The sequence below is a fragment of the Anomalospiza imberbis genome, chromosome 2, assembly GCF_031753505.1.
Source record: "Anomalospiza imberbis isolate Cuckoo-Finch-1a 21T00152 chromosome 2, ASM3175350v1, whole genome shotgun sequence".
Taxonomy (NCBI): Eukaryota; Metazoa; Chordata; class Aves; order Passeriformes; family Viduidae; genus Anomalospiza; species Anomalospiza imberbis.
In genome coordinates, this window is record NC_089682.1 from 21,107,377 (window position 1) to 21,119,531 (window position 12,155).

General features: G+C 36.7%; 1 protein-coding gene across 1 annotated transcript in view; it reads left to right on the top strand.

Annotated features, from left to right (window-relative positions):
• The window catches only part of ANOS1 (anosmin 1), a 130,014-nt gene that overhangs the window by 94,679 nt on the left and 23,180 nt on the right, over positions 1–12,155 (top strand). Inside the window, exons 8-9 of the mRNA XM_068180103.1 lie at positions 1,194–1,341; positions 6,166–6,315. Of these exons, the coding sequence (XP_068036204.1) occupies positions 1,194–1,341; positions 6,166–6,315 (298 nt within the window). The remainder of the gene's footprint in view (positions 1–1,193; positions 1,342–6,165; positions 6,316–12,155) is intronic.

Here is a 12,155-nt window from a genome sequence, read left to right on the forward strand (position 1 = left end):
TCAATGGTCATTTGAATATTGTTGCAGCTCTTAGGCTAAAGAATGGCAAATGCACAAACATTAAAAAAACAAAAAAAAAGGAAAGGTGGAAAAGTCTTAATTGTTAAAGATCACTGAAGATTATTTTTGTCCAGTTTTTAGATTTAGATGTAGCCCAACCCAAATAATTTCGTATTGATTTCAATATGAATTCATTCCAGGTAGACATTGAATTAGTTTGACTACAATATTGACATTGTTAATCAAAAGTTACAGTCAATATATCAGCACTAAACACGTAAAGATAATTAATACTAAATACTTTTTGGCAATCCCCTTTTTAACATCCCAAGTGTTAAATATGGCATGGTTGCCTTGGTGCGTGGTAATCTTTTTTACTCTGTATGGACTGTCAGACTTGAAAGGCACTAGAAATTCTAATGAGAACATGGAGTAATATCTTCCACCTGGCATATGGACTAGATGGATGTTTTTAAAATTAAATCTAGGAAAATAAAATAAAAGACTGTGAAAGTTGGACTCTTCTTTACAATATAATGTGCCTTGCCTTAATGTATGGGTTTTTGACTGGAGAACGATAAACCTAATCTGTTGTTTCCCCATTTTATACACTTCTGTGACATTGGAAATTGTGTTTTTTCTGTTCTGTTTTCCATTCTACACAGGAAAAGTGTGCTTTCCAATGAGAGGGTATTTTTGGTTGGTGCTTGTTTTTTAAATTTTTATTTTCAAGAATTGAAAGAAATAGAATGTAGTGAAAAATAGATTAAATGTTGGGCTTTAGCTGTCTTCAGACTGACTGTCTCTAGAAAAAAAGTTTTCAATTGCTTTACTAACACAGAAATTGTGGAATAAAGTGCTTAAATTCCTTTTGCTAAAATGATTTTGGAGTAAGAGAAAAACCTTGTTATATAGAAGAAAACCCCTTAGGTTTTGCCTAAACAATAGGTTTGGAATTGCCAAGAAACTGCCAAAATTATGCAAACATCAAGTAGGTTAGTAGTTTTAAAATGACACAGAAAAACAGAGTCCAATTAAAGAAATCTTTTGCAGAAAGGAAATTTTGCTCTGAAATTTATATATGAGTTTTCTAACTTCAAAAAAGTAGTGTGCCTAAGATAACAAGCCCGATTTTAATAAAGGCCTGTGTTTCAGCAATATTATAACTGTTTTCTATATTTATTCTATTATAGGCCCAAAATTATGTGGTCCTGGAGGGGCTCCAACCCAATAGCAACTACAATGTAGAGCTGCAGGCAGTAACACGTTGGGGTCAGATACGCCTAAAAAGTGCTAAAGTTTCTCTCCATTTTAGCACGACTCAGGACATCAGGAATAATAGTGAGTAATCAAACACCTGAATGCTTTCTCTCTCCTTTATCTGGAATTTGAATGTTTTATATAACAATTTCTTAAATTTTAAAAACATCTTTTTTTAAAGTGGGTTATTCCATAGCAGAATGATCATCTCCTGGTGAAGTTGAGTAACCCTTTCTTGTTAAATTTCTTGTTTAGAAATTGGTGACAGTTTTTGGCTAATTCTTTGACTTAGACTCTACTCACCTAAAATAAACAGTTGCAAAGAAAATGGAAGCTTTTGCATATCTGTAGTGTTAATATTTTTTTAGAATCAATACAGGTATAGATTCTGACTGTGTTTCTAAATGGATGGAATAAAACCATTTTTGTGTGTCTAAACTTGACAGTATTAACCTGCAATGTTTTTCAAAATCCTGGCTATTTTTAGTAGCCCATTAAGTCAGATTCTTGGAACACAAAAGCTTGTGTCTACTGTGGATTGATATATAAAACATTGACTCTTCTTTTAGGGAATCTAAAACATTCCATGTCTGACAACCATGCATTCTCAAAATATTGCATACATAGGACCCACATTCAGATTAAAGTCTCAAGGTGTTCAGATGTTAAGTTATGTATTGTTAAGGTCTTTAGAAACTCACATGCTCAGTAATATAATTGCAAATCGTATCTGAATCTGGAAGAAAACCATGATTCTTAGCCTTGTTTAAATGCTATTTATACAATTACAGTACAATACAGAGTTAATGTCTGAATTGCTGATGGATCTCTGATTAATTAATACAGCAGAGTTCTGAAAATAAGATGTTAAAGAATATTATTTAAATTATTCTGCCCTGACTCCATTTGTATTTATTTACATTCTTTATTTAGAGTACATTCACAGTTTAAACTTGTAGCCATTTTCATAAGAGATCTGTAATTACTTTCAACCTCACTATTCAACTGCTGTTGTTGCCATATTCTGTTTGAGTATACATAAAATATTGTAATGTGATTGTTAGCTATCACAGACCTTCTTGTCTGTAGTTGGTATTAATGTACCAAGAAGAAAAAATAAGCTGAAGTATCCTTCTTTTTCTCATATTAATCTAATCTTTACTACTCTTTTGGGCCATCTTGAGAGACAGCAGAAGGTCAAGTTTTCATCTCTTCCATGCACTGAGTCTTTGCTTCAAATCTATACCAGAATATCTGCTTGAATCTCCACTGTCTGTATATTAGGCAAGTTTGAGTTAAGTCCTCAGTGAAGCCCAATGTAAGTGAATATAAGAGTTCTGCTTTTTCCTTGTTGGCCCTCCTAGATTGTACCTGTGCTTTTTTCATCCCCTGAAAAGTAGCTTTGTTTGCAGGACTGTGCATGGTATCAAAATCTTCTTGCAATTATCACATTAAGTTCTCCTTCTTTTTCTGTATGTACACAGGAGATGTAATAGAGGAAAAAAATAACTGTTTGAACTGAGTGTTTAATTGCATACACCGAGACACTGAGCTCTGCTAGAAGCGTATCATTGGTGTTTGAAAGATTTCAAATTTTGCTGATTCTTTTCCTAAGAATTATTTGTGGGGTTTGATACTTTTTTCTGTCTCTTTCTTCCCCCCCTGCAAAGTTCACTAGATAAAAAAGCAATTTTTTTTTTCACACCATCCCCCTACCCAATTTCCTGCTCATTTTGATAAAGTTTCTGTGAAGTTCTGGCTCTTGGTGCTAAACTTTATGGTTTTTAGTTTTCAGTCCAGTCATCTTGACTGTCATGTCACCACGACATCACAGCTTTAAGAAAGAACTCAACTCACAGCTGAGTTTATGTTAAATCAAAGATGCTGGGGTTTTAGCTGTCTGATGTTGGTCTGTTTCCTGCTAAGTGGGAGAAAATTCTAGTTGCCATTATATACAACTAGCCAAAGAGAAAATAGGCAAGCTTTTAAAGTTCTTAGTCTCATTTTATTATTAGTATAGCTTTATAAATGTTTCCATCTTGGGAGCAGGGATAATTAACTGACCTTTGTCATGCTTCATTGGTACTCCTGACATTAGGTCAGACCATCATCATCTTTAAATATGATAGTAAATAAAGACTTCCCATATAACAAAAGCCTTCTAAACTGAAGGTGAGTAATTGAGATATGACCATGTAATTCTTTGTACCTTTTCATATTTACTGTGAGAAATCCTTTCACTGGTGGGGCTGTATTAACTCTCCATGGCCTCACTATGAGAACTAATTTTCTGACTCTTGGTCTGTATCACCTCTGGGTTTATGTTGGGAGAAAATCTTTGTTTCAGTTTTCCCTCTTCAAAACATTGTGTTTTTCAGAATCTGATGCAGGTCACATCTGAGTTATTACTTACAAATCCTCTACCAAATGGAATTCATTTATCCTATACCTCACATGTGACTGGGCTGCTTCATGATTCTCTGTCCACTGCAGTGGTACCTCTTTCCTTTTGTCATCACAACTAGATTCAAATTCCTTCCACAATCTTGCTTGGATACCCTGCCCTGTCCATGGTTGTTTTGCTTCAGAAATGGACCATAAGTAGTTTCTGTGAAAATCTGCTACCTACTTATGTTAATTTGTACAAACTTTCTAATGCCTTGTGCTTCATTTTGCTTTACTGGGGTGACTTTTTTGTACTAAAAGGTTCATTAATTGTTGTATTGTATTTTAAACTAGAGTAAAACTATGTTGAGAATCGTATCTTTTTAATCTCATATACTTCGGGAATTTTGACTGTTCAAATTATGAACATCCATTTATTTAATAAGCAGTATTTTCTTTTTAACTGCAAATCTGTGCCTGTACCAACTAAAACACATATTTGTTTCAGAGTATTTCAGTAATAAGATTATAGAAAAATCTGAGCATCCCTTCTCTTAAAGCCGTGAGGTAAAGGAATCAGGATTCTTTGAACTTAAACCACTGATATCACTCACTTTAATTGATAGAGCACTCTACTGAGAGGTGTATTCAGGCCTTTTTGGATATTTCTTTGAATGGCTACATTATATTTTATATAGAAAAGCAAGTAAAAACTACTCCTGGAGGAGATGCAATTTCATCTTCTATATCTCACTCGGGTTAGTTAGGTACAGAGCCAGTCCTGCATGACGTACTTTTGAGAATACTCAGAAGCATATGGAGAAATATGAGAAAGAAACAAAAAAGTTGCCTGAAATATTATCTAGGACATGACATCCGTGGCTTGTCTTTATTTTGGGATTTCCATGGACTTCAGGAAGTAATTCCAGAAGCAACATGCCAATTTTGCTAAAGTCCCACTGTCAGATACTCTGCTCTGTGTGGAATTAAGCTCTGGTTTTTAGGTGTCTGGTCCTATTGTCAGACTAGAGATAGCCCATATCCCTCTGAAATAATTTAGTCCTACACACTTCTGTGAGCTTTGACCTCAGCCCTCTGGCATTACATTTCCCCACACTCAGAAAGAAAGGCATTGCCTCACTGTATTTGTGTGCTTCACTTTTGGGAAATGTAGCAAGATTCTTGCTTGATCTTTATATAGAAATATTCTAAATTGGTGTCCTGGTTTTTGTGGAAGTGGAGCAGACAGAGAATAGCAAAGCAGAGATTTAATAAAATTAAAATAATTTAAATTGAGGAATTCCTAATAGATTTTATTTTAGTTAGTACTTTTCTATATAACTTTTTCATTTCCATTTGGGTAGTAGTAACTTTATGGTCACCTTAAGAAAGGATTTTGTTAAATTTGGTAGTTTAATTTAAAACAAAGAAACAAAGTGAAAAATTGTATCAGATTCAGCAAAGGGCTGAGAAAGTAAAATTTGGCCATAAAGCAAGTGAGTTTCAACTGAAGCTGCATATAAGGCAATATGTTCAATTTATATGTTACTCCTTACAATTATTGAAACCTGAATCCCTCTTTCTCTCAAGTATGTAGTCAATAATTTGCCACTTCCTTATTATTGGACTCTTTAGTTTTAATTTAGGTGTAATATTGAATTAAATACAGCTTTTTTTGTTGGTTATAATCTGATCCTCCTAATTGGATCAGATACATTTGCAAGTGTGCAATGAAAAGTGCAGTTTGAATGAACATTTCTTTCTTTTTAACTGAAAATATCTGTAAGTACTGTCAACCCTGCTAAAGGATGATACATTTTTATCAAACAAAATGCTTGATGAAGGACATCAATTGCAATTGCTTGTTGGATGCAAGGCACACAGCACCAAGGGAATTGCTGAAAGAAAATTCGGCTCTTGCAATGTTTTCCTAAGCATTCACCATTCACTGCTGGGAACAGGAAAGTGAGCAAGACAGATCTTTAATCTGACCACAGTGTTCTTATATAGCATACCAGAGGACTATTGTTGTAGACTGTATTTACTTTGATGTAGTAACCACATGTGGCACTCTGTGGGTTACATTCAATGCTGTCCCTGGATTTTGTGCATACTCAAACACTGCATGAATACAAAGACTGTGAAGTATTAGAGAGAACTACTGGTAGATACTGTGCCTGTTTAAAAAATCATTGTGTTAACATTTCTTGTTCTTGGGGATATAAAAATAGAGTCAATTTCCTTATTACTCTTCAGAAAATTTACAGAGCATTTCCCTGTGAAAATGTGGTTTTTTTTTTTTTTTGGTCACTTTCTAAATTTGGCTGATTTTCAAACGAGTAATTTTTCAACCATTATGGGCAGTTAATTCTTTATAGTTATTTCATTTAGGTAAGAAATGGAAATAAGATCATTTGGAATAAAGATACTATTATTTTCTGAATTACACCAAATTTAGCACAGTCATTATACAGCACTGTAGTTAACTAAATAGTTTCCTGATTGTTCTGTGAATTGCAGAGGAACGGACATCTGCTGGGAAACCACAGAAAGGACTGGTAGATCCTTACCCAACCTTTCAAAGAAGGAAAACCACTCGTTTTCTTAAAATTGGAACTCCCTTCTATCAGGACAATCAACTTCAGGTCAAAGTCTACTGGAAGAAGACAGGTTTGTCATATTTTGCTTTACTATTTTCTCTAAGGAGGACTCTTATCATCCATCTCAGAGTTGTAGAAAATTAACACAATATTGTAAGTAATTAATAGTTGAATCCTACACCCATCCTTTCATCCCTTCATCTTCACATTAGAGAGAAACATTGCCTCTCCTTTTTGTGTTATGTCTGTGTATATGTCTTACAGGAGGAAATGACATGAGTCAGCTGTCCAAAAATTGTAGTCAGTCATGTTGGGACACTGAATCTTCACAGAGCTGAGACAATTTTTATTTTGGTAGGAATTACCTCTGTAAAGTTTTAAATCGCAGAATTTGACATTACCCACAAAAGTTCTGAGGAATATATGAATGTTTAGCTTTATGCCAAACTTTATCAGTCACCTTGATTTAGAACAAAACGGATAGTTGGTCACAGCCAGAAAATGTCTTGAAGTTAGTTTTCTTCTAGGCTGCATCCTTCTGGTTTTCAGAAAAGTCTTAACAACAATTTTATGGTTTAGTCCTCCAGTCAGAAGGAAAATGACATAAATTTAAAGTGTCTATTCATATTCAGAAATCTATAAAGGGATTTTCCTTTCTTGTCATCTAAGAGCATATAGGTTACTCCAGTTCAGCCATAACAGGTTCCTATGCTGTTTTTGCAAAATGTGTTCACACTGTTCATTTTTTGACTTGGATCAATTTACATGTATATCAATACCACTGAATTGACTCAATTCAATTCTTGTGCTTGAAGTCAAGGGGTAAAAAGTAGCTAGTCATGTCTTCTTCTTGAATCTTTCAAAGAATTTCAGAAATATTTAAGTGCTTTTGGGTTTAGGTGGGTGTGGGAACACCCTGAATGAGGACAGGCAATATAAATGTTCAGTCACGCTGTGTAATATAGGAATATGTCACACTGGATATTGAGGATTGTGAGAAGTATCCTTTGCTTCTTAACCTTTGCCTGCCTTTTTGAATGGTTACCTTCCAGACCCTGCTATGCCAATTACTTTCAAATCCATCCTTATTCCTCCCTAAAACCTGCAAGCTTTGGTTCAGCTGAGTACGTGCATATTTTGAATATTTGTCCTTGTCTTGGCTATGCTAGTTTGTTTTTTTTTTTTCTTCCTTTCTCCATTATATTTTATTTTTGGGTTGCTTCATGGAAAGCTGTAACAATTTAAAGTTTAAAAACAAGTTGAGGCAATTTTAATCGGGAATGTTCAGTTTACACAAAAATGTGGTTTTTGTTATCCAAAGTGAGATTTATATATTCTGAGCTTTGTCAGGACTGATCACCTTAAACTTTAGCCTCTGCAAGAGAGATGTCAACTCATTGTCCAAGATTCTTTTATTGTTAGAAAAGAAAAGCAGGTGACTTGTGTAGCAATTCATCGCCCACAGCAGCAGAATTGCTCTCTGGAGATGCATCTCTTCTTAACTGAGAACAGAGGGGAGCCTAGACAGCTAATTTGTAGAAAGCTTAGAGATGCCTAATGTCTGTGAGCTGAGGTTCTATTCTTGGCAGTCTGTGTTGAAAAAAATGAGGGACAGGATTCAAAGATGAGGAGACAATGATGTCTCCCACAGGCGTCAGACAGGGTTGTGCAACTCACAGTCTGCAGATTCAGCCCAGTGGAACAATCAATCCTGCTGCAGCTGTTTTCCTGCCAGCCTGCTGCCAGAAGAAAGATCATGTGTCCTGTGACCAAAATGCCAGCACCCCTACTGACATTCACCTTGTGAATAGTTTGCCAAAGTTGTTTTACTTAATGGAAGGAAAATCCTGAGCAGAACAGCAATATTCTTGTTCCAACACAGATATCTTGAACTAGGTGTCCACCATTTATAATGGCATTTTAACACATCTATTGAAGTTAGAGGCATTGCACCATAGAAACCTAAATGTTTCCATCTAAATCTGGAGCTGAATCTCACTGTCTGCTACATACCTGGAGGTAATATTTGTATTAAAGGCTATAAATGACTATAAAAAGAAATAAGGCAGTCAGCATCCTTATAGTGACTCATAGTTTAGAACTAGGAGGATTTCAAAGTGGTGTAATTTCCAGAACTGGAGAGTTTCAAAGACAGCTATGTCACAGACCTGTCAGTAATGACATGGATTTTCATGCTGTCACCGTATACCAGGGGTGTAGTAGCTGAGTTGCTGACTGTACGTACAGCTGACTCCTCCTGTATGGAGCTGTGTGGATCCAGGGACATAAGGGGACACCCAGAAACCCATTTTGGCCCTGGGCTGGGGGCAAGTTCTGTGAAGTGCACTGGGGTATTTAGGTACCTGCCCTAGCCTTGCAGTGGAAGATACCTTCCTTTTTCTTGCAGAACGAGCAGTGACAGCAAAGGTGTGTGAAGAGGGGCAGAATATGGCAGTTTGTCACATGTACATCCTTTTTTTCTGTTTTAAAAAGAAAATATCGGTATTCTGAGTGACAGCACATGCAGTAACTCAGCAGGAACCGTTGGCATGTGTGGAACTAAAATATAGAAGCCAGCAGCTTTTAAAAGCTCTTGCAAGGGTTTAGAGATTATGTAGTGCATGGATGAGATACTGTAAATTTGTTAGTAACAATTTACTGCAGAGCAGGTCTGTGTGACTGTGCAAGGAACACACCAGGAAAATCATATTGTCTTCATGAAAAACAGCAGTTACTGAGACAGCTGTGCTGGGAACCGTACCACACATCTTTCACCTTTATGAACTGCACCAGATTGTGTGCAGGGAGTTGTAAGAGGTAGTAGAGTGCAGCAAATATAATAGGAAATACTGAGAGAGACCTTACTTGAGCCTGCTCAGTGGCATGGCATCTATTTTTATTGCAGGTAAGCAATTGGAGTTCAAATAGTTCCTGACAAAAAAAATTGACTTGCTTGCCTCCTACATAGTGGATGAACACAGAAGTATCTGGTGATTGCACTGATGTTCTCATTTTTCTGTAGTTTGCTATTAAAAATCAGCACTTTTTTTGGTGGAGAAACAAAGCCATTCTATAGTCCTAAATTAGAATGTATAACTTTAAAACAGAAAATTTAAGAGGCCAGCATGAAACCATGTGAAATAAGTAGGCTGATAAGCGTAAGAGTTACCATGATAAAAAAATAATTCAAGAAAGAAATGTCTCAAGCTTAAACATGTTGGACATTTGTAAATTGATCAAATTTCAGTTGGTTGTAGTAGTGTTTGCTTTGTGTGGTATAGTTTTCACATACATTTGGACTTTCTGTGTTAGAATTCCTGACACAAACAGAAGATGGTTGCAGAGATGAAAAAATAAAAATGTTATTTAGATTTTGATTTTTTTTTATATGAATATTTAAACCAGCATGTTATCACAGAATTACAGAATGGCTGGGTTTGGAAGGGACCTCTGGAGATGATCTAGTCCAACCTCTCTGCTGAAGCAGGTTCACTTGGAGTAGATTGCACAGGATCATGTCCAGGCAGGTTTCAAATATCTCAAGAGAAAGAGACTCCACAACCCTTCTGGGCACCCAGTTACAGTTTTCTGTCACACTCAAAGTAAAGGATTTTTTCCTCATTTAGATGAGCATTTGTCTGTTTCAGTTTTTGCACATTGTCCCTTGTCCTGTCACTGGGCACAGCTGAAAAGACTGTGGCCCCACCTACTTGATACCCATCCTTAAGATATTTGTAAGCTTTGATAAGATCTTCTCTCAGTCTTTCTTCTCTAGGCTGAACGGCCCACCTACCTCAGCCTTTCTTCATAAGAGGCTCCTGTCCCTTAATATCTTTGTTGCCCTCCACTGGACCTGCTGCAGGAGCTCCATATCTCTCCTGTGCTGAGGAGCCCAGAACTGGACACAGCATTCCAGATGTGGTTGGGCTGAGCAGAGGAGCAGGATCACCTCCCTGCTGGCAGTGCTCTTCCTAATGCCACCCAGGCTCCCAGTGGCCTTCTTGGCCACCAGGACACACTTCTGGCTCATGGACAGCTTGTTGTCCACCAGCAGCCCCAGGTCCTTCTCCCCAGAGCTGCTTTCCAGCAGGTCAGCGCACAGCCTGTCCTGGCACAGAGGGTTACTCTTCCCCATGTGCAGGACCCTGCCTTTGCTGAAATTTTCTGAACTTTGTTCAACCCTACAGTTGCCCTTGTTGCATGGGAATGGTTTATTTTAGCTGTAATGAAGACTTTATAGCTGCTATAACAGCAGTCTTTCTCTTAGTAAGAACAGAGTTATTACTTTTCAATATTAGTAACTGCTCAGATTTTATTGTATTCCTAATTCAGTGGTCATACATTCTATGCAGACCAGAGATTTTCTAAAATTTTTAAAAATTTCCTCCTAAACTAAGATGGCTCTCTAGAAGAGTTTTTTACTGTGTCCCAACACAGTAGCCTCACAGGATACCACAGATTACAGAAACAGAAGGAAAGACCTGTGTGGATTGCTTATATCATTTAAAGAAACACAACATGCTCCTAAGGTTGTTTTAGATTATGTCTTTATTTTCATTGGTCCCATTTTAGCTGAGAAGCTATTTTGCTTTTGAATTTGAATAATTTTACTCAGTCTAAGGAGCTAAATATAGGTCAGAGTCATAGAAGAATTTGAATTGGCAGGAGGGACTTCTGAAGGTCAGCTGGTCCAACCACCTGCTCAAAGTTGAACTAACTGTGAAGTTAAATCAAGTTATTCAGTTCTGTCTGTAAGGCCCTGTAACACATATTGTCACTGTTTTTTTCAATTTATCCTCCATCAATACAAACCTGCAGAGGCCATCCAAGTTTATTGCAATGTGCCTTAGGTTTTACAGAAGGTATGGTGATGTCTCTTGACTATTCAAAGATAGTTCCTCCATGACTGAAGATGTATTCCTCAGTGAACTTTGCAGATGAGCCTCTGGGAAGGCAGTGAAAAGACCACAGTGATGACATCAGGGCCAAAGGTTTTGGTTTTATATCATCCTTCCGAACAGAATTCATCAGACCTCTGTCCTGTGCAACAACTGCATCAGAGGGGGCGTTGCAAACTAGTATTAAACTAAACTATTGCTGAGTTTGTTATACAGCAAAGAAGTGACTGCATTATCAGTACTCAGAAACTGAACACACTGTTTGAATTAAAGTCTGAGTAAGGGGATGGATTTCCATATATACATGCATCATAATGTGCCACAATTTGGTAAGCAGGAAAGACTTATCTGGGCCTGTTCTTCAAGTGTCATTTCTCAAGTCCCATTAATTTTAATTAGCATAAGGCATGAATGGAATGTAGAAGCTGGACTTTACATTAAAATAAAGCTCTTTCTGAAGTAATCTTTCAGTTTGCATGCTTTGGGAGGATGACAATAATCACTTCAGGATGTATGCTAGCAAAAATACCTCCACACTTCAAGCAGTTCAAGGTACTTAGCAAATGCACATGATGTTGCTAGACAGAGTCATCCAAAAGCATGTTGCACATGAATACAATAGCTTCTTTTTGAAGGAAAAAAAATGTCTTTTCCTTGCTGCCTTTCATTTAGGCCTGGGATTAGAGAAACTGTACATTCCTTAAACAGCATGAATCCCCCTTTTGTAAGTGAAAAGTAGAATGTGTTCCATGGTCAGATATTTTGGCCGTCTTGATGTGTGAAATTAGAAATTGCCAAGTAGTGGAATCAAATTAAACAAATCACTTTTTACTCCTTGGTGCTGAGGTCACAGAGTACCATCCATCACCAAAAATGGACGCACTCTGAAGCCCCTATTTAACAGGATTAGATACTTAGGATGATTAAGAACCTCAGTATATTGTGCAGTAATCAAGACTGAAAGTGTGAAAATAAAAAATGCTGAAGTTTTCTCTGTTTTTCTGTGGCTGGG